At 46.6% G+C, this 23,396-nt stretch overlaps 1 protein-coding gene across 1 annotated transcript; it reads right to left on the bottom strand.

Moving 5' to 3' along the window:
• Positions 1-325: 325 nt before the first annotated feature.
• Positions 326-21,599, bottom strand: DPEP1 (dipeptidase 1). The gene is made up of 10 exons (XM_075576830.1): positions 21,348-21,599; positions 10,689-10,815; positions 9,743-9,875; positions 8,983-9,133; positions 4,794-4,863; positions 2,699-2,875; positions 1,380-1,464; positions 1,166-1,241; positions 841-976; positions 326-712 (listed from the first exon to the last, which is right to left on the bottom strand). Exons 1-10 carry the CDS (start codon positions 21,461-21,463, stop codon positions 551-553), a joined length of 1,233 nt encoding a protein of 410 aa, XP_075432945.1. The 5' UTR covers positions 21,464-21,599; the 3' UTR covers positions 326-550.
• Between the last annotated feature and the right edge of the window lie 1,797 nt (positions 21,600-23,396).

Genomic DNA, 23,396 nt, shown 5'->3' with positions numbered 1-23,396 from the left:
GTACAGGACCCAGATACAGGGGCTGTAACTGCTACGGAGGAGGGGGGGAGGTGTTAAAGGTGCAAACCTTTCAACTGGACATAACTATCTGTTCTGCCCGTTTCCTGCCTCTGCCCACGCCACGGTGTGTGTGAGCCACGGAGGTGTCTGGGCCACTCGACACCACAAAGAACATTTCCTGTTTTTGTGGTTTAGGGCTGTGTAACCCCCTCCGCGAGACCGTGATATACGCCACGCTGGGAAGGGAGGGAATTTCCCAATAATGGGTGAATAAAAGGCAGCGGTCAGTATGACGGTACAGAGTATCACTACTGCTTTGAACACTTTTTTTTTTTTAATTGACGTTTATTGTTCCACTTTCTAATTAAAGGAAAAAACCTCATTTTAGGAAGCGTCTTGCTCCTTCGTATAAATCTTACATTTGGTCACAGCAGCACTTTGTTTAAGTCACTTCTAACCCGGATTAACGTGGCCGGGTAAACGTGGCTTCCCGGAACACATGACACCTGGGGCTGGTGTCCACAGGCGTGTCAGGATCAGAGGTCCAGCCTCACATGAGAAGGGTGCAGAGAAGGCACACGAGGAGAAGTGCTGGTCCCAGGAGCTGACGCTTGCCCGTGTTGTAGCCGTGGCCGGTGTGACAGTCGCTCTCGATCTCTTTGTACGGGATCGGCTCATCGTCGGGGCGCTGTGTGTGCATGTTTCGGCTCACCTGGGAGGGGCAATAAAAGGACAAAGTGAGGGGTGCCTGGTGTAAGAAACAGAACCCTAATAAACCCTCCCGTGATGTGGGGGGCTGTGCTAGTCAACCTGCTCCCCTTTTTGACCCTAAAGCCTCACCTGCTCCACCTCCTCAAAGACGCGGATCAGGTTCTTTGCCAGCGCTGCCTCAACCTCCGTTTGGGTCCAGCCTCTTCTCAGCAGCTCGGCCACAAGGTCTGGGTATTTGGAGACGTCTTCGAGGCCATGGGGTACTCTGGGGAGAGGTGGAAACTCTGCTCTGACCTGTATCACCTCCATCCTACCTGTCCTCATCCTTGAGGGGTCTCTTTTCTGGGGTCCCTTGGCTTGTATGGAGGGGTGACCATGCTGTAGTCACACAGTAATGATATGGGGTGATGGTGCACCGTGATACTTAGTACTGCTTTATTTCCCACACATTTACCTGGGGACACCATCGTAGTCGCCACCAAATCCGACCGACTCGGCGCCCGCGATCCTCTTAATGTAATCAAAATGATCTGTGAGGTGGAGAACGCAGGGGGTCAGAGGGATGCAAGTCACAGTATACAAGGGTCAGGGGTCAGAGAGACGGAGATTCCTGAGGCATGGAGCTGCCAGTCACATGGTGTTAAGGTCACGGTGTCCCCCCCACTCACCGGCCACCTGGGACAGGTTGGCGCTGTTACTGCACGTGACGTAGTTATTGTAGAAGTTCACCATTACCAGGCCCCTTTTCTGCCTCTGTTGGTCAGAGCAAGAGAGGGTCAGTCAGCACCGCGCCCTTAATTTGGGGTGGCTATATTTGCCCCGGAATTTTTTCCGCGCAATCGCACGCGTGACTGCCCAAATGGCATGCGCGATGAGCATGTGCTATCGGAAGCTTGCCGGTCACGCCTGGGCGGCCGGCCCTGATAGAAAACCGGGAAAGTGGCCCAAAAAGGCGGGACAGAGGCCTAAAAACCGGAACGTCCGGTTACCCGACCTTAGCTGGATACCCGGGCGTCACCTGCTAGCGCCCACGTGGGAGCATCCAGATGTGCTCAGGCACGCTTAACCCTTTCAATGCCAGAGAAGTCAGAAGTGCTGAAAGTGTTAACAGCCTTTCAAGCTCAGACATCTTAACCCCCGAACAAACCCAGAGGAAACATCATGGAGCGTGCACACTGCTGGGGAGGATCTTATAGGGTGCCGTCTCTAGGTCTCACAACATATCACTTAGATTGTAAGCTCATGGGGCCGGGAATTTCCTATTGCCTGATGTTGTTTGTTGCACTTATTGTATTATAATTCCATGTACTGTATTGTCTCTAGTAAAGCACAGAGTACACTGTGGGCGCTATATACATATATACATGCTGCAGCAATCTCATAGTTGTACAGATCAGGGGAGGGACAGCAGAATACCTGACCAGGTTAGATAGTGATATAAGAATCACACAGATACCCAGCAAGGTCTCAGAAATATATATATATATGTATATGTGTCAAAAGGAGTGCTACTAGGCGTGGCTATATTTTAGGGTACTTTTGGGGGGTTTCTGAGCGCTTGCTGGGTATCTGTGTGTTTGTTAACTTTGTCCAGCTGGTCTCAGCTGTTTGAGGTCAGTGGCTCCTCCCATCCAGGGTTTAAAGCTCGCCCCTCCCCACTGTCCAAGTAAGCAGGTTTTCTTTTCATGCAGCTTAGTTGCAACAGGTTCGATGCCAGGACCACCCTTCCTCTAATAGAGGTAAATAAGGATTTTAATCAGTTAGTGTTAGGACCTGCAAACTGGTCATGCCTTGAAAGTGGCTCGCAGGCTTATACGCTTTGGCCAAAGGGTTAACTAAATGACCCTTTTTCAAGAGAGATATAGGTATTTCACTGTGTATTTTAGTCACATTGCATGTTGCTCTGGTCTTCCTTGTTTAGTGATATAAGAATGTTATATAAACCTCAGGGGCAGACAGGGGGTCTCGTTCCGGCCCTTGCACTCACCACAGTCTCCAGCAGGTCATCAGGGACATTCCGGGCGTGATTGCACAGGGCGTAGGCGGACGAGTGGCTGAAGATAACGGGAGCCAGGGACACGCTAAGAGCATCTCTCATTGTCTTCACGGACACGTGGGCGAGGTCCACCATCATCCCCAGGCGGTTCATCTCCAAGACCACTCTCTGCGGGGACAAGAGGCTTCGTGCATCACGGATTTCACTTAATGAAGGAATCCCAATACACTGCAGCCTGATTCCTGGCGTGTCACAAATGACATTACGCATCCAACATGGCCGCCTCCTGACCCCAGATAATAAGGAAACCTCCGCTGTTCTATTCTAGACAATATCATGCCTCAGATGGCACTGTGTACAGACACGTTTCTAATACACATTTCTCCTACATTGTGAGGATATATAATAGGACTGGTTTAACCGTACAGTGCAGAAGCAGCTGGGGGTGGTCTTTGAACTATGAGCCTGAATTAACCAAGGAAGATACGCATTGCGTGTTATTTTATCCCTATAAAATGCCATGCAGGACACTAGCGATGAAGGGGTTAAGAAGAGAAGCTTCAGATAAATCATGGAAATATTTAAAGGCCCTCTGTATCAAGGCAATTTAGCCCTGTCTGCCCCAGCTTGCACCTTGGGGAGAGTCAGTAGGAGGAGTTGGGGAGTTACATGGTGCACAGATTATAATGAGATGTATCACATTCTGTGTCTCTGCCCCAGCTTGCACCTTGGGGAGAGTCAGTAGGAGGAGTTGGGGGGGTTACATGGTGCACAGATTATAATGAGATGTATCACATTCTGTGTCTCTGCCCCACCTTGCACCTTGGGGAGAGTCAGTAGGAAGAGTTGGGAGGAAGTTACATGGTGCACAGATTATAATGAGATGTATCACATTCTGTCCCAGCTTGCACCTTGGGGAGAGTCAGTAGGAGGAGTTGGGGGAGTTACATGATGCACAGATTATAATGAGATGTATCACATTCTGCGTCTCTGCCCCAGCTTGCACATTGGGGAGAGTCAGTAGGAGGAGTTGGGGGAGTTACATGGTGCAGATTATAATGAGATGTATCACATTCTGCGTCTCTGCCCCAGCTTGCACATTGGGGAGAGTCAGTAGGAGGAGTTGGGGGAGTTACATGGTGCACAGATTATAATGAGATGTATCACATTCTGCGTCTCTGCCCCAGCTTGCACCTTGGGGAGAGTCAGTAGGAGGAGTTGGGGGAGTTACATGGTGCAGATTATAATGAGATGTATCACATTCTGTCCCAGCTTGCACCTTGGGGAGAGTCAGTAGGAGGAGTTGGGGGAGTTACATGGTGCACAGATTATAATGAGATGTATCACATTCTGTCCCAGCTTGCACCTTGGGTAGAGTCAGTAGGAGGAGTTGGGGGAGTTACATGGTGCACAGATTATAATGAGATGTATCACATTCTGTGTCTCTGTCCCAGCTTGCACCTTGGGGAGAGTCAGTAGGAGGAGTTGGGAGGAGTTACATGGTGCACAGATTATAATGAGGTGTATCACATTCTGTGTCTCTGTCCCAGCTTGCACCTTGGGGAGAGTCAGTAGGAGGAGTTGGGAGGAGTTACATGGTGCACAGATTATAATGAGATGTATCACATTCTGTGTCTCTGTCCCAGCTTGCACCTTGGGGAGAGTCAGTAGGAGGAGTTGGGAGGAGTTACATGGTGCACAGATTATAATGAGATGTATCACATTCTGTGTCTCTGTCCCAGCTTGCACCTTGGGGAGAGTCAGTAGGAGGAGTTGGGAGGAGTTACATGGTGCACAGATTATAATGAGATGTATCACATTCTGTGTCCCTGCCCCATTCTTCTTCTCTTTTGTTTGCCCTCCCAAAATCCTCCACATCTGAAGTGACGCTGCTCCAAAACACAGAGCGCTTTCTGTAAACACGCAGCTGTGCGTCTAAACATACACAGACCCCTATATGTTCTGGTACCAGTTGGTAACACGACCTGCAGGCTAATTCCTCCTTCCCTTACCACCACCCCACCCCCTTCCCGTTCCCGACCCTGCAGGTTACCACCTCCCCCCCGTACCTTCCCTCGCCCCTTACCTTCCCAAACTGGGACAATCCATTGCTGACTACTGTATCCTTTCCTGTATCCACAAGCCAGTTATCAACCCTGATGGGCAGAAGCAGAGCGAGAGGTCATCTTAAACCAACCCCCGCCCCCCTTCCCCACTCTCTGTGAGAAGCTGTTACATTACAATTCAGGGGTGCGCAAACTTGGGAGGGAGCCAGATTTTGGGGGAGGAAGAGGCGCGGCAGTTGCTGAGGTCCCGCGCTCTCCCCCAAGGCATGTAAATTAAATGCTGGGGGACTAGGCGAGGCCTCTGTAATTTCTCCTACCTGGTCTTCGGCGACGGGTCACCATGGTAACCCGGTGTGCGGGATCACGTGACCATCATTTGACGCCGGAGCCGAGTAGGGGGGGGGGGGAAGGGGCGCACGAGCAGGGGAGGAGAGCAGAGAGAAAATTTGCGTACCCCATCATTACATTATACATTACAAATTACATAATACATTATATACACACAGATTTATAGATACATAGATCGATATATTATATACATATAGACACATGGATATATAGATAGATTTTATACATATTATATACACACACAGATAGATAGATAGATAGATAGATAGATAGATACATTATTACATTATATACGCGCACAGATATATAGATACACAATATATGCCCACACAGATACATTATATATGCACACAGATATATAGATACATTATGTACATGCACACAGATATATAAATACATTATATATGCCCACACAGATATATTATATATATACATTAAATACACAGATATATAGATACATTATACATACACAGATATGTAGAAACATTATATACATATACAAATTATATATATATATATATATATATATATATATATATATATATATATATATATATATATATGTGTGTATATATGTGTGTGTATATATATGTGTGTGTGTATATATATATATATATATATATATATATATATATATATATATATATACACACACACACACACACACACACACACACACACACACACACACACACACACACACACACAGAGATACAGTTGTGTGAAAAGAAAGTACACTCTTTGAATTCTATGGTTTTACATATCAGGACATAATAACAATCATCTGTTCCTTAGCAGGTCTTAAAATTAGGTAAATACAACCTCAGATGAACAACAACACATGACATATTACACCGTGTCATGATTTATTTAACAAAAATAAAGCCAAAATGGAGAAGCCTTGTGTGAAAAACTAAGTACACCTTATGATTCAATAGCTTGTAGAACCACCTTTAGCAGCAATAACTTGAAGTAATCGTTTTCTGTATGACTTTATCAGTCTCTCACATCGTTGTGTAGGAATTTTGGCCCACTCTTCTTTACAACGTTGCTTCAGTTCATTGAGGTTTGTGGGCATTTGTTTATGCATAGCACTCTTAAGGTCCAGCCACAGCATTTCAATCGGGTTGAGGTCTGGACTTTGACTGGGCCATTGCAACACCTTGATTCTTTTCTTTTTTAGCCATTCTGTTGTAGATTTGCTGGTGTGCTTGGGATCATTGTCCTGTTGCATGACCCAATTTCGGCCAAGTTTAGCTGTCGGACAGATGGCCTCACATTTGACTCTAGAATACTTTGGTATACAGAGGAGTTAATGGTCGACTCAATGACTGCAAGGTTCCCAGGTCCTGTGGCTGCAAAACAAGCCCAAATCATCACCCCTCCACCACTGTGCTTGACAGTTGGTATGAGGTGTTTGTGCTGATATGCTGTGTTTGGTTTTCGCCAAACGTGACGCTGTGCATTATGGCCAAACATCTCCACTTTGGTCTCGTCTGTTCAAAGGACATTGTTTCAGAAGTCTTGTGGTTTGTTCAGATGCAACTTTGCAAACCTAAGCCGTGCTGCCATGTTCTTTTTAGAGAAGAGACTTTCTCCTGGCAACCCTTCCAAACAAACCATACTTGTTCAGTCTTTTTCTAATTGTACTGTCATGAACTTTAACATTTAACATGCTAACTGGGGCCTGTAGAGTCTGAGATGTAACTCATGGTTTTTTTGCTATTTCTCTGAGCATTGCACGGTCTGACCTTGGGGTGAATTTGCTGGGACGTCCACTCCTGGGAAGATTGGCAACTGTCTTGAATGTTTTCCACTTTTGAATTATCTTTCTCACTGTAGAATGATGGACTTTAAATTGTTTTGAAATGGCATTATAACCCTTCCCAGATTGATGGGCAGCAACAATTGCTTCTCTAAGATCATTACTGATGTCTTTCCTCCTTGGCATTGTGTTAACACACACCTGAATGCTCCAGACCAGCAAACTGCTAAAACTTTGGCTTTTATAGAGGTGGTCACACTTGCTGATGATCAATTAATCAAGGGCATTTGATTAGCAGCACCTGTCAGCTACTTAGCATCTTAATTCCTATGGAAGCAGTAAGGGTGTACTTAGTTTTTCACAAACAGCTTCTCCATTTTGGCTTTATTTTTGTTAAATAAATCATGACACGGTGTAATATGTAATGTGTTGTTGTTCATCTGAGGTTGTATTTACCTAATTTTAAGACCTGCTAAGGAACAGATGATTGTTATTATGCCCTGATATGTAAAACCATAGAATTCAAAGAGGGTGTACTTTCTTTTTAACACAACTGTATATAGATACATTATATATGCACACAGATATATAGATACATTATACACACAGATATATAGATACATTATATACACACAGATATAGCCAATAAAGAATATCACGTGTGAGCACATTCACATGTCATAGACAGGTCTGTAAACCCTGCCTTTCAACCATTATCACCTAGCATACAGTGTTTCCACTGCAGCAAGGGATTCTGGGAAATGACATGCAAATGAGCACACAATGTGTCCAATTTTGCCTGGAATATTCATTCACATGGAGCCCATTTAAGCTGATGTTTCAACCTTGATGGGTATCATCAGTGCGAGTGAGGTTGGTTTATACTTAGTTTGAAATATTTCTAGGCTGGGTAGGTTTACCATATACATTTTAAGTTATGGTGGGTGAAAAAGGCAACAAAAAACCTCCACCATTAGCATATAGCCACACAGATATAGATGCATTATACACACAGATATATATATATATATACATTATATACACACACACACACACACGCACACATATATGGATAGATTTGATAGATACATAGATGTAATGATTAATGCTACAAGTCTGAACATGAACAAACTACAGAATACACGAGGCTGATGAAATCCGGGATGTATCCTGCGTGGGAAACTTCTACCACCGCACTCAATTGTAAGCTCTGCAGGCCAGACCGTCATGCAAACATTGCAGTATACAGCTGTTATAGGGGTGTTATATCTGTGTGTCAGGGAGAATTATACAGCTCTTACCAGGGGGTGTTATATCTGTGTGTCAGGGAGCAGTATACAGCTGTTATAGGGGGTGTTATATCTGTGTGTTAGGCTGCAGTATACAGCTGTTATAGGGGGTGTTATATCTGTGTGTCAGGCTGCAGTATACAGCTGTTATAGGGGGTGTTATATCTGTGTGTCAGGCTGCAGTATACAGCTCTTACCAGGGGGTGTTATATCTGTGTGTCAGGCTGCAGTATACAGCTCTTACCAGGGGGTGTTATATCTGTGTGTCAGGGTGCAGTATACAGCTCTTACCAGGGGGTGTTATATCTGTGTGTCAGGCTGCAGTATACAGCTCTTACCAGGGGGTGTTACAGCTGTGTGTCAGGGTGCAGTATACAGCTCTTACCAGGGGGTGTTACAGCTGTGTGTCAGGGTGCAGTATACAGCTCTTACCAGGGGGTGTTACAGCTGTGTGTCAGGCTGCAGTATACAGCTGTTATAGGGCGTGTTATATCTGTGTGTCAGGGTGCAGTATACAGCTCTTACCAGGGGGTGTTATATCTGTGTGTCAGGCTGCAGTATACAGCTCTTACCAGGGGGTGTTACAGCTGTGTGTCAGGCTGCAGTATACAGCTCTTACCAGGGGGTGTTATATCTGTGTGTCAGGCTGCAGTATACAGCTCTTACCAGGGGGAGTTACAGCTGTGTGTCAGGCTGCAGTATACAGCTCTTACCAGGGGGTGTTACAGCTGTGTGTCAGGGTGCAGTATACAGCTCTTACCAGGGGGTGTTACAGCTGTGTGTCAGGCTGCAGTATACAGCTCTTACCAGGGGGTGTTACAGCTGTGTGTCAGGGTCATATACCGCACTCCCAGATTATAGAAGGTGCGCAGCGCCCCCAGGCTGCTGTCTATCGAGTGTCCACCCTCCACCCCAATCAGACTGGCCACCTTCTTGGTGCTGATGGCTTCTTTAATACCTGTACAGGAGAGAGAACTGTCTAAACTCACCTGTCCCCTGCACCCCCAGAATCCCCTGCGCTCCCAGAATCACATGCGCCCCCAGAATCACCTGACCCCTGCACTCAGAATCACCTAATCACTGCACCCCCAGAATCACATGCGCCCCCAGAATCACCTAAATGCCCAGAATCACCTGTGCTCTGCATTCCCAGAATCACCTGTCCCCTGCACCCCCAGAATCACCTGTCCCCTGCACCCCCAGAATCACCTGTCCCCTGCACCCCCAGAATCACCTGTCCCCTGCATCCCCAGAATCACCTGTGCCCTGCACTCCCAGAATCACCTGCACTCCCTGAATCACCTGCATGCCCAGATTCACCTGTCCCCTGCACCCCCTGAATCACCTGCACCCCTGAATCACCGGCACCCCCTGAATCACCAGCACCCCCAGAATCACCTGTTCCCTGCATGCCCAGATTCACCTGCACCCCCACAATCACCTGCACCCCCACAATCACCTGCACCCCCACAATCACTGGCACGCCCAGGTTCACCAGCACGCCCAGATTCACCAGCACCCCCAGAATCGCCTGTCCCTTGCACCCCCAGAATCCCCCCCCACTCACCCGCACTGCTCTGCACACACAGGAAGATACTGGGGTAATTCTCACACATCCGATGAACGAAATCGATCTGCTCCAGTGTTCTCTTCACTGCGTCCTTCCCCTGAGTGTCACAGGGAACATATGCAGCCCAGAACTACAGAGAGAGGGGCAAATCCTTAGTACCCCAAACCCTGCCCCCTCCCACTGCGGCAACAATCTATAACATGGCTACATGTAACCTCTTCACAGCCCCCCCCCCCACCTCACCTGCCTCCCTCCTCACATGTACCCACCTGCCCCCTCCCTCACCTGTCCTCCACTCACCTGCCCTCCTCACCTGTCCCCTCCTCAGCTCTCTGGCTCCCCACATGTACCCCACCTATCACCTCCTCACCTGCCCCGTCAGCGGTCCCCATCTCCCCACTCACCTGCCCTTCTCAGTTCTCCACCTCCCCACATGTACCCCACCTACCTTCTCCTCACCTGGCCCCTCCCTCATCTGTCCCCCATGCCTCACTCATCTACCCCATTCCCCGCCCTCCTCACCTGCCCCCATCCTCCTCCCTCCCTCACCTGTCCCCCATGCCCCCCTCATCTACCCCATTCCCTGCCCTCCTCACCTGCCCCCATCCTCCTCCCTCCCCCCTTCTCACCTGCCCCCATCCTCACCTATCCCCATCCCTCCTCGCCTGTTTCTCTCCTCACCTGCCCCTCTCCTCACCTGTCCCCCTCCCTCCCTTCTCACCTGCCCCCATCCCCCTCCCTTCTCACCTGCCCCCATCCCCCTCCCTTCTCACCTGCCCCCATCCCCCTCCCTTCTCACCTGCCCCCATCCTCCTTCCTCCCTTCTCACCTGCCCCCATCCTCACCTGCCCCCATCCTCACCTGCCCCCATCCTAACGTGCCTTCCTCACCTGCCTCCCTCTTCACCTGTCCCCCTCCCTCACCTGCCTCCCACCCTCCTCACCTGTCCTCCCACCCTCCCCTCTCGCAGTTTGGGGATGTTTGTGTGGGTGCTGTTCAATGTATACAGGTCCACCCCTGTCAGCTGGTTGTTGAACCTCTCCAGGAACTGCCAGGGTAAATCATTGTGTCTACAGGAGGGGAAAGGCAGAATTGATCACTGAGAACAGATACAGAGCTTAGATTGCAAGCTCTGTGGGTTAGTAATTCCTTTTACCCACCATTTACTTCTCTGCTGAGTATAACATCACATCTTTACCCAGTAAAGCTCAGAGAATCATTTCTAAGGAAGAAACACTTTCTGCAAAAGGTGCACATTTCTTCCAGCTGCAAAACTGGGACAATAATCATGCAAAAACAGCACCAGATTTATCAAAGAAACCCCATTTATTTGTGTTAAATCTGGGACTGTTTCTGTGCGTGAGCAGCAAAACTGGTGCAAAAAGCTGCAGATGTTGGTCCTGGAGTCTGTGTGGGGATTTTGCAGATAAATCCTATGCTGTTTTTGTGTGTGTTTTTTTCCCTTTTTTGCAGCATTGAAACCGAACAGGGAAGAGGTACCGATCTGCTCAAAACACGGACAACGCGACGTGCCCACAAAGCACCCACAGACCGCCGTGTTTCTGCACGAAAAGTCCCCTCTGGTCAGAGGAAGCGCTGGGTGCGAGAGACCCCGACCTGTCCCCGTGACACACACTGACGCGTTTCTCTGTGTGGGTGCAAGCTTTTAAAGGTTAACTTCCTCCATCGTGTCTTCTTGTATTTGGGAGACGAGGGAGGAGCACAAAGCCCCTTTTAAATAAAAAATAATGATATATATTCCAGTTTTGATTGGAAAATCAGGCGGTCACTTTCATCCCGTGGGCAGCTTCTGCTCACTTCTTAAGAAGAGGGCGCGGCAGCCATTTTAAAAGTGGTTAGCAGAATTGACAGCAAAATAAAAGTCGTGTGTGCTGAACATGCGCATTTTAAGTGAAACTTCTGTGTCTTTGGTCACTGTTTTGTCACAGAAATTGTATTTGTGATGGTGATATTTTTAATTAAAATTCAAAACACAATGTCAGTGGGAAAAAGCAAAGACGCTTAGAACACGCGTGCTCGACACACACCTCTGTTTTAGCTATTTGCACTTATATAGTTATACTAACTGTCTCTGTGTGCGTGCGTGGGTGTGTGCGTAAGCGTCTGTGTGTGTGCCTCTGGTGCCTTTGTGTGTGTGCCTCTGGTGCCTGTGTGTGTCTGCCTCTGGTGCCTGTGTGTGTCTGCCTCTGTGTGTGTGTGTGTGTGTGTGTGTCTGCTTGCATTCCTGTCTGTGTGTGTGTGTGCCTGCTGGCCTTCCTGTCTGTGTGTGTGTGTGCCTGCGCTTGCCTCTGTGTGTGTGTGTCTGCCTCTGTGTGTGTGTGTGTGCCTGCTTGCCTTCCTGTCTCTGTGTGTGTGTGCCTGCGCCTGCCTCTGTGTGTGTGTGTCTGCCTCTGTGTGTGTGTGCCTGCTTGCCTTCCTGTCTCTGTGTGTGTGTGCCTGCGTCTGTGTGTCTGCCTGTGTGTGTGTGTGTCTGCGTGTGTGTGTGCGTGTGCCTGCCTGTGTGTCTGCGTGTGCACGTGTGTGTGTTTGTGCTTGCATGTGTTTGTGTGTGTGCCTCTGTCTCACAAGAGACAGACTCCGGCCGCCACTGCGCATGCGTGCTAGACTCCGGCCACCACTGCGCATGCGTGCTAGACTCCGGCCACCACTGCGCATGCGTGCTAGACTCCGGCCGCCACTGCGCATGTGTGCTAGACTCTGGCCACCACTGCGCATGTGTGCTATACTCCGGCTGCCACTGCGCATGCGTGCTATATTCCGGCTGCCACTGCACATGCGTGCTAGACTCCGTCCGCCACTGCGCATGCGTGCTAGACTCCGGCCGCCACTGCGCATGCGTGCTGTTCTCCGGCTGCCACTGCGCATGTGTGCTAGACTCCGGCCACCACTGCGCATGTGTGCTATACTCCGGCCGCCACTGCGCATGCGTGCTATATTCCGGCTGCCACTGCACATGCGTGCTAGACTCCGTCCGCCACTGCGCATGCGTGCTAGACTCCGGCTGCCACTGCGCATGTGTGCTAGACTCCGGCCGCCACTGCGCATGCGTGCTAGACTCCGGCCGCCACTACGCATGCGTGCTAGACTCCGGCCGCCACTGCGCATGCGTGCTAGACTCCGGCCGCCACTGCACATGTGTGCTAGACTCCGGCCGCCACTGCGCATGTGTGCTAGACTCCAGCCGCCACTGCGCATGTGTGCTAGACTCTGGCTGCCACTGCGCATGCGTGCTAGACTCCGGCCGCAAATGCACGTGTGCTAGACTCCGGCCGCCACTGCGCATGTGTACTAGACTCCGGCCGCCACTGCGCATGTGTGCTAGACTCCGGCCGCCACTGCGCATGTGTGCTAGACTCCGGCTGCCACTGCGCATGTGTGCTAGACTCCGTCCGCCACTGCGCATGCGTGCGAGACTCCGGCCACCACTACGCATGCGTGCTAGACTCCGGCCGCCACTGCGCATGCGTGCTAGACTCCGGCCGCCACTGCGCATGTGTGCTAGACTCCGGCCGCCACTGCGCATGTGTGCTAGACTCCAGCCGCCACTGCGCACGTGTGCTAGACTCCGGCCGCCACTGCGCATGTGTGCTAGACTCTGGCTGCCACTGCGCATGCGTGCTAGACTCCGGCCGCCACTGCGCATGTGTGCTAGACTCCGGCTGCCACTGTGCATGTGCGTGAGACCGGCAGTGTTTTTTTACAAATGCTCAAGCGCGACGGCAACGTGCGACGGGCGCGAGCCTATTAGTTTTGTGACGTCACTCGTGTTACGGTTTTTCGTTACAATGCAAGGATATTTCCCCATGAAAACCCGAAAGGAGTTTCAGTTTAAAATGAAAGGGAGGAATCCCTGAAGAAAGCACGAATAAGGCTTGTTTCAAGAGTGCATAAAATGTTTGTAGAGATATCGGATGGGCTGGCCCTGTTACTGCCGGAGGGGCCTGCAGAGCGATGTAATAACACGCGGAGCGCTGTAATAAAGAGTTATGTAAAAACACACGCAGTGATATACCACGCAGAGCGATGTAATAACACGCAGAGCGATGTAATAACACGCAGAGTGATGTAATAACACGCAGAGAGATATAATAAAGAGTTATGTAGAAACACGCAGAGGTATAGAAACACGCAGAGGTATAAAAACACGCAGAGGTATAAAAACACGCAGAGGTATAAAAACACGCAGAGGTATAACACACCGAGCGATATAACATGCAGAGCAATATAATAAAGAGTGATGTAAAAAGACACGCAGAGGTATAACACACCGAGCGATATAACACGCAGAGGTATAAAAACACGCAGAGGTATAAAAACACGCAGAGGTATAAAAACACGCAGAGGTATAAAAACACGCAGAGGTATAATAACACGCAGAGGTATAACACACCGAGCGATATAACACGCAAAGGTATAATAACACGCAGAGGTATAACACACCGAGCGATATAACACGCAGAGCAATATAATAAAGAGTGATGTAAAAAGACACGCAGGGATATACCACGCAGAGCGATATAATAACACACAGTGAGGTATAATAAAGAGCGATGATATAACACGCAGAGCGATATAATAACACACAGTGAGGTAAATAAAGAGCGATGATATAACATGCAGAGCGATATAATAACACACAGTGAGGTAAATAAAGAGCGATGATATAACATGCAGAGCGATATAATAACATGCTGTGAGGTATAATAAAGAGCGATGATATAACACGCAGAGCGATATAATAACACACAGTGAGGTATAATAAAGAGCGATGATATAACACGCAGAGCGATATAATAACACACAGTGAGGTATAATAAAGAGCGATGATATAACATGCAGAGCGATATAATAACACACAGTGAGGTATAATAAAGAGCGATGATATAACACGCAGAGCGATATAATAACACACAGTGAGGTATAATAAAGAGCGATGATATAACATGCAGAGCGATATAATAACACAGTGAGGTATAATAAAGAGCGATGATATAACATGCAGAGCGATATAATAACACAGTGAGGTATAATAAAGAGCGATGATATAACACGCAGAGCGATATAATAACACACAGTGAGGTATAATAAAGAGCGATGATATAACACGCAGAGCGATATAATAACACATAGTGAGGTATAATAAAGAGCGATGATATAACATGCAGAGCGATATAATAACACACAGTGAGGTATAATAAAGAGCGATGATATAACACGCAGAGCGATATAATAACACACAGTGAGGTATAATAAAGAGCGATGATATAACACGCAGAGCGATATAATAACACACAGTGAGGTATAATAAAGAGCGATGATATAACATGCAGAGCGATATAATAACACACAGTGAGGTATAATAAAGAGCGATGATATAACATGCAGAGCGATATAATTACACGCAAAGCGCTGTGTTGCATCCCCTCCAGCAGTGAAGGTGTTAATAGTATAGGTTATCTGAGCTATATTGTTAAGTCTCTTGTGACCCTTCTAGTCCCGGTATATATAAGCGTACTTGTCCTTCACCCCAAAGCCAGCCCTGCCGACTGGTTACCCCATGTTAAGTTGTAAGAGTTGACTAGTGAATGGTGTAATGGCTAAAGATTCTTCAGCTGCCAAAACCTCATCATGTGACCTGACAGCAGATAACCCGTTATCTCCCCCAGATCGAGCACATAGTTCCTGGTACAGAGGAGATATGGGGGTTCTGTGCTTTGCTGCTCACAGTAACTGCCAGGGTCACATCCCACATCTAACCTTCTGTATCTGAGGGGTTCAAATAACGACAGCTCGACACACAGAACTGGATACGTAGTTACATAGTTACATCGTTACATATACATAGTTACATAGTAGATGAGGTTGAAAAAAAGACAGGCGCCCATCAATTTCAACCTATGCTAAATTTAGACAACAGATACTTTATCCTATATCTATACTTACTTATTGATCCAGAGGAAGGCAAACAAAAAACCCCAGTGTTATATCATCTAATGATATCTCATAAGGGGAAAAATAAATTCCTTCCTGACTCCAAGAATTGGCAATCAGATTAATCCCTGGATCAACATCCTTCCCATGTGTACTTATTTGGTATATCCCTGTATACCTTTCCTTTCTAAAAGATTTCCAACCTTTTTTTCAACAAATCTATTATATCTGCCATCACAGTCTCCATGGGGAATGAATCCCACATTTTTACCGCCCTTACTGTAAAGAACCCTTTCCTTTGTTGCTGGTGAAATCTCCTTTCCTCCAACCTTAAGGGATGACCCGAGTCTTTTGTACTGCCCGTGGGATGGATAGTTCTTTTGAAAGCTCCTTTTACTGTCCCGGATATATTTGTATATAGTTATCATTGTGACGATAGCTTATGACAGGTTGTAATTTACACCAAATAACTGGGTTTGAACTGAACGAGGCTTAGATATAATAAAGTATATTTATTCCTTTGGATAGGTGAACACACGATATAATACAGTAACAGACAAGAAGTACACTTACTTTGGGGATGGGGGATGAGAAGTATCTTGCATAGCAATTCTCTCGCAATCAGGTACAATCAAGATGATATCAGAAGACAAAGGATATAGGGTGGACACAGGTTATATACCTTTTGTAACCCTATCCTTAACATTAAGTACAGGTGATTGGTTTTCAATTACCTGTAGCCACTCACTAACATGGGAACACATTTTGATACATGCCCACAGCTAGTTGGCACATGCTCAGTTGGACTCTGGGGTCTCATTTCTGCAGCCCCACATTTGCATCAGGAATGCCAGCCAGTCTTCTAAACGGAATTTCTGGCAGGATACCCTTTGTTGTAAGGTGTGAAATGGGACACTTATAGCCTGCTCTGGTTTGAGTCATCTCTGCCCTCCTGTAAACAGTGTAGGTGATAAACTCCTTTGAACAGCACTTAAATTCTAGACATTAGGGCGCTTCCTTGGCCATCTGCTGCCTTATGGCCAAAATAATTTCCTCTGGTTTCTGTCCATACCTTGGAACACAGCATTAAAGATAATACACAACCATATTAAAATATCCGGTTCCGTTGGGTCCAGCGGGTCCAAACTTCCCAGTTCTCAATGCCGGAACTGGGACACCCTAGGGTCCAATTTGCAACTTGCTACGACCCTCGGAACCGGAGTTACACAAATACACCTTAAACCGTTTCCTATTTTAATACAATAAACTCAGCTGTAAATTAAATCACGTTTTTTCACTAAATCCCCATTGAAAACAACGGGCTTCGCCGCCATAGACTTTCAATGGCCAACCGCCGCCATAGACTTTCAACGGGGCTACGCCGCCGTTGAAGTCAATGGGGGTTTTCCGCCATAGCCGGTCAATGGAGATTGGCCGCCATTGAAGTCTATGGGAAAAGTCCCGAACTTTCAAGGGGGTCCATACTCCGTCGGGTTGGTCCAAGAGGGTCAAGGATGGTTCTGCAGCGATGCCGGAGCAGTGACTACAGGTACCCCAAACCCTTGCCCTCTGGACACTCCGGAACCAGAGATATGGAATCCTAAAATTCAGCTTTTTACACTTAGCCGTTTTCTTAAGCTGTTTCTGCCGCCGCCATTGGAACCTATGGCGCGACCCGCTCTTCTCGGTTCGACCCTTATCGGGGGTCCAGGATTCGGGGACCCGGTTGTGGTCGAGTGGGGGGAGGAACTAGGGGCAAAAAGAATTTTATTTCTAGGTGCTCTAGAACTGTTTATTCCCACGCCACTTGTCGTTGAACTTGACTGCTAAGTGATCAAAGCTCTCTTATTGAAAAAGTATCCGCTTTGCGGTTTTGCGGTTTGGACGGCAGCCAACTCGTTCCTGGAAAGCTCCTTCGAGGAATCTCCATTGAAGTCAATGGGCCCATTGACACAATGGGAAAGCGCCGCTCCTCCTCTCGGACGCCATCTGCTGGTCTTCACAGGAAACAGGACCCAAACAGCAAGATTCGCCATTGAAACGCATGGAGCTCCAATGGCGGCCTATGGGACCCTGCAAAATGGTGCCTGAAAAGGCGGGAAAATTACACAAAGGGCTATAATCACTAAAGAACTATTAACCCTTGTACTCCCGAATGGATTCTAGTGTGTGCATGTGATGCAGACACTGATTAAACCAGATATTACAATAAAGCATGGGAACAGGGGAATACACATTTTCATGTCATAACAAGGGTTAAATCAAATTTCTGGACCTCAGCCCAGTTAACCCCTTGTCTCCCTGGTGAGGTCAGGGGATGGCCAAATGGGGTGCAACCCCTTTAATCCCGGGCCACCCCCTTTCTCCCTCTACAATCATATCCCCTCTTAGATACCTCTTTTCTAATGTAAACAAATCTAATTTAGCTAGCCTCTCATAAGTTAGATTGTCCATCCCCTTTATTAATTTGGTGGCTCTTCTCTGCACGTTCTCTAGTACCATAATGTATTTTCTAAGGAATGGTGCCCCAAACTGTACTCCATATTCAAGGTGTGGTCTTACTAATGCTTTGTAAAGGGGCATAATTATTTTTACTTCCCTTCCATCCATTGCCTGTTTAATACAAGATAAGGTCTTGTTTGCCTTTGCAGCTACTGCATGACTTTGGGCACTATTGCTAAGCCTGCTGTCTAGTAGCACTCATAAATCCTTCTCCATCAAGGATTTCCCCAATGTATCCCCATTTAATTTGTAAGTCGCCTGTTTATTCTTGCTTCCCAAATGCATAACCTTACATTTATCTGTATTAAACCTCATCTGCCATTTACCTGCCCACGTTTCCAGTCTCTCCAAGTCCTTCTGGAGAGAAATTACATCCTGCTCTGATTCTATTACCTTACACAATTTAGTGTCATCAGCAAAGATGGAGACTCTGCTCTCTAAGCCAACCTCAAGGTCATTAATAAACAAGTTAAAAAGCAGGGGTCCCAGTACCGATCCCTGAGGTACTCCACTCACGACCCTAGCCCAACCCTCTGTTGTCTATCCTTCAACCAGTTTTCAATCCAGGTGCATATATTTTCACTGAGTCCAATTTGCTTTATTTTGTACACCAACCTCTTGTGTGGAACCGTATCAAAAGCCTTTGCAAAATCTAAGTAGACCACATCAACTGCATTACCCTGGTCTAAATTTCTACTTACCTCCTCAAACAAAAAAATAAGGTTAGTTTGGCATGATCTATCCTTCATAAATCCATGCTGACTATTACTAATAATTTTGGAAAGTATAACATTTTTAGCAGCACCTGACAATGAAGCATAAAGAGGTGAATAACTGAATGGTTCACGGGAACAGGGAGGAACCCTGATTGCCTCCAACGTTACAATATAGAACAAACAATTTGTTCCCAGCACTCAACGAAAGAATAACGGAAATAGAGTATGTCAAAAAAAATCATTTTTACTGATATATAAAGATTGTACGAGGCAAACAACAACACATATCCATGATACGCAAATGACTGCTATGTACTAAATGGCAGATCAAAAATCACATACTCCTGTGTTACATCATGTACATCCTAAGTGGGGGAAGGGAAAACACAGTAGGATAGACAAAGGAAAGGGGAGGGGGATAACAGGGGAATAAGGGGGGCAACGTTTCGTGACACTTAGTCCCTTCGCCTGGCCTGTTCCCTGACTGTAGGACTCCTGAAGTCGGAGTTCGTAGCTGGCAGCTAACCCATTTGGTTTGACATTTTCTTGGACTTGAGACAGTGTGTTACTGTAGAGGTTTTGCTGCATTATCTGCTATAGCCCAGTGATTCTCCAGGCTATTAGTGCATTAGCTGAACGTTCTGTCACTCGGAGATTACTGTTTGTTCTAGGCCTTAGTGTCTTACTACAATTTTATGAGACAGTTTCAGGTTTGCTTCAGATTGTAGAGAGGGCATAGTGCAGTTGTGGGATATAGTCTGTGCTCACGCAGTAGTGTTATACTCATGCACTGACATAACGTTAACCCTGTTTGGGGGTCATACTATTTATACTGCATTTTGTTGGACAGCCTGTTCTTATAGAGGTAGTGTCAGACACAATTGGTGTTTAGAGTACCCCACTGTGGGATATCTCTTTATAGACATTAACCCCCCCCCCCCCTCCCTTTTTTGTATCCATTGATGTTTTGTTCATGTTATTAGGGAACACCTGCTTGTGACTGGGGTAAAGGGAAGTACCTAGATCGGATTGATCTAAGGGAACGGGCCAGAAGAAGGGGCTAGGTGCCCCGAAACGTTGCCCCCCTTATTCCCCTGTTATCCCCCTCCCCTTTCCTTTCCCTTGTCTATCCTACTGTGTTTTCCCTTCCCCCACTTAGGATGTACATTATGTAACATAGGAGTATGTGATTTTTGATCTGCCATTTAGTACATAGCAGTCATTTGCGTATCATGGATATGTGTTGTTGTTTGCCTCGTACAATCTTTATATATCAGTAAAAATTCTTTTTTTGACATACTCTATTTCCATCATTCTTTCGTTGAGTGCTGGGAACAAATTGTTTGTTTTGCTAATAATTTTGTTTTCCATTAGGTATTCCTGAATATTATTCACATCACATTCTATACCTATCTCTCCATATAACTCCATTCTATAACTCCTCCCATCGCTGCATATACCCTCTCCCTATAACACCTTCTATTACTCCATGTAACCCCTCCCTCTAACGCCTTCTATTATGCCATAATTCCTCCTATTACCACATATAACCAATCCTAATAAGTCCTCCTATTATCCCATATAACCTCTCCCTATATTTCCTCCTATTACCCCATATAACCGCTCCCTATATTTCTTATTACCCTATATAACTGCTCCCTATAACTCCTATTACCCCACATAACTGCTCCCTATTTTTTCCTCCTTTTACCCCATATAACCGCTCCCTATTTTTTCCTCCTATTACCCCATATAACCGCTCCCTATTTTTTCCTCCTATTACCCCATATAGCCGCTCCCTATAACTCCTCCTATTACCCCATACAGGCATCCCCCGCATTAACGTACGCAATGGGACTGGAGCATGTATGTAAAGCGAAAATGTACTTAAAGTGAAGCACTACCTTTTTCCCAACTTATCGATGCATGTACTGTACTGCAATCGTCCTATACGTGCATAGCAGATGTAAATAACACATGTAACAGGCTCTATAGTCTCCCTGCTTGTGCACAGCTTCAGTACAGGTAGGGAGCCAGTATTGCTGTTCAGGACGTGCTGACAGGCGCATACATGAGCTGCCGTTTGCCTATTGAGCGATATGTACTTACTCGCGAGTGTACTTAAAGTGAGTGTCCTTAAACCGGGGTATGCCTGTATAACCACTCCCTATATTTCCTCCTATTACCCATATAACCGCTGCCAGCTGATGCACACAGGACAGAATAGGATCAATGACACATTAATGTTGAAAGATAAGGGATGACAATCCCTCTATTTAGTATACATGTTGTATGCATGTGCTGCTGCCTGTTACATACTGATTATTGAGTTTACAAATCTCTCTCCAAAGAGCAAAGAACCCAGAATGTCACCAGACCCCACCCTGACAGCAGGACCACCTACAGTATGCCCCTCCCTGTGTGGCACTTACCCGTCTATAACAGGAGTGGTGTCCATGATACGCAGGGCTTGTTCTCTGTACATGTCCGCTGTCACCAGCATGACAGAGACACAGAGCAGCAGTTTCAGGGTCCCCACCACTGTCATTGTGTCTCCGATGTCCCTGTGTGGCCTCTCCTCAGCCCCCCTGTCCCGTGCTGCTGGATCCCAGAGCTGTGGTGTGCGGGGGAGGCTTGGGGATGTTACTTGGGGTTCATGCTGCCCCGGAGATCTAGTAAGGGGCTGAGAGTCCTGTTACCTTTATACCTTGTAAGGTGCAGGTGTTAATCAGTAACTGGACCAAGATGTGATGGGACCAGAAGTGTGACTACTGTGGCAGTCTGATACAGGGCAGTGTAATAACACAGTGTGTTACATTATAACGTGTGCTGACACAGGGCAGTGTAATAACGCAGTGTGTTACATTATAACGTGTGCTGATACAGGGCAGTGTAATAACGCAGTGTGTTACATTATAATGTGTGCTGATACAGGGCAGTGTAATAACGCAGTGTGTTACATTATAACGTGTGCTGATACAGGGCAGTGTAATAACGCAGTGTGTTACATTATAACGTGTGCTGATACAGGGCAGTGGAATCACGCAGTGTGTTACATTATAACGTGTGCTGATACAGGGCAGTGTAATAACGCAGTGTGTTACATTATAATGTGTGCTGATACAGGGCAGTGTAATAACGCAGTGTGTTACATTATAATGTGTGCTGATACAGGGCAGTGTAATAACGCAGTGTGTTACATTATAATGTGTGCTGATACAGGGCAGTGTAATAACACAGTGTGTTACATTATAACGTGCTGATACAGGGCAGTGTAATAACGCAGTGTGTTACATTATAACGTGTGCTGATACAGGGCAGTGTAATAACGCAGTGTGTTACATTATAACGTGTGCTGATACAGGGCAGTGTAATAACGCAGTGTGTTACATTATAATGTGCTGATACAGGGCACTGTAATAACGCAGTGTGTTACATTATAACGTGTGCTGATACAGGGCAGTGTAATAACGCAGTGTGTTACATTATAACGTGTGCTGATACAGGGCAGTGTAATAACGCAGTGTGTTACATTATAATGTGTGCTGATACAGGGCAGTGTAATAACGCAGTGTGTTACATTATAACGTGTGCTGATACAGGGCAGTGTTATAACGCAGTGTGTTACATTATAATGTGCTGATACAGGGCAGTGTAATAACGCAGTGTGCTACATTATAACGTGTGCTAATACAGGGCAGTGTAATAACGCAGTGTGTTACATTATAACGTGTGCTGATACAGGGCAGTGTAATAATGCAGTGTGTTACATTATAACGTGTGCTGATACAGGGCAGTGTAATAACGCAGTGTGTTACATTATAATGTGTGCTGATACAGGGCAGTGTAATAACGCAGTGTGTTACATTATAACGTGTGCTGATACAGGGCAGTGTAATAACGCAGTGTGTTACATTATAACGTGCTGATACAGGGCAGTGTAATAACGCAGTGTGTTACATTATAACGTGCTGATACAGGGCAGTGTAATAACGCAGTGTGTTACATTATAACGTGTGCTGATACAGGGCAAGTGTAATAATGCAGTGTGTTACATTATAACGTGTGCTGATACAGGGCAGTGTAATAATGCAGTGTGTTACATTATAACGTGTGCTGATACAGGGCAGTGTAATAACGCAGTGTGTTACATTATAACGTGTGCTGATACAGGGCAGTGTAATAACGCAGTGTGTTACATTATAACGTGTGCTGATACAGGGCAGTGTAATAACGCAGTGTGTTACATTATAACGTGTGCTGATACAGGGCAGTGTAATAACGCAGTGTGTTACATTATAATGTGTGCTGATACAGGGCAGTGTAATAACGCAGTGTGTTACATTATAATGTGTGCTGATACAGGGCAGTGTAATAACACAGTGTGTTACATTATAACGTGCTGATACAGGGCAGTGTAATAACGCAGTGTGTTACATTATAACGTGTGCTGATACAGGGCAGTGTAATAACGCAGTGTG

This window comes from Ascaphus truei, chromosome 19 (genome assembly GCF_040206685.1).
Source record: "Ascaphus truei isolate aAscTru1 chromosome 19, aAscTru1.hap1, whole genome shotgun sequence".
NCBI classification, from domain to species: Eukaryota; Metazoa; Chordata; class Amphibia; order Anura; family Ascaphidae; genus Ascaphus; species Ascaphus truei.
Note: the sequence above shows the minus strand (reverse complement) of the source record. Positions and strands in the feature narration are given on the sequence as shown.

What these genes read in the sequence shown, in the direction of transcription:
- DPEP1 (XM_075576830.1), bottom strand. Translation starts at nt 21,463, where the DNA reads ATGACAGTGGTGGGGACCCTGAAACTGCTGCTCTGTGTCTCTGTCATG. An exon ending in AGGGGAGGGTGGGAGGACAG is followed by an intron (nt 9,876 to 10,688) that starts GTGAGGAGGGTG and finishes CTCTCTCTGTAG; the next exon opens with TTCTGGGCTGCATATGTTCC. An exon ending in TCTTTGAGGAGGTGGAGCAG is followed by an intron (nt 713 to 840) that starts GTGAGGCTTTAG and finishes TGCCCCTCCCAG; the next exon opens with GTGAGCCGAAACATGCACAC.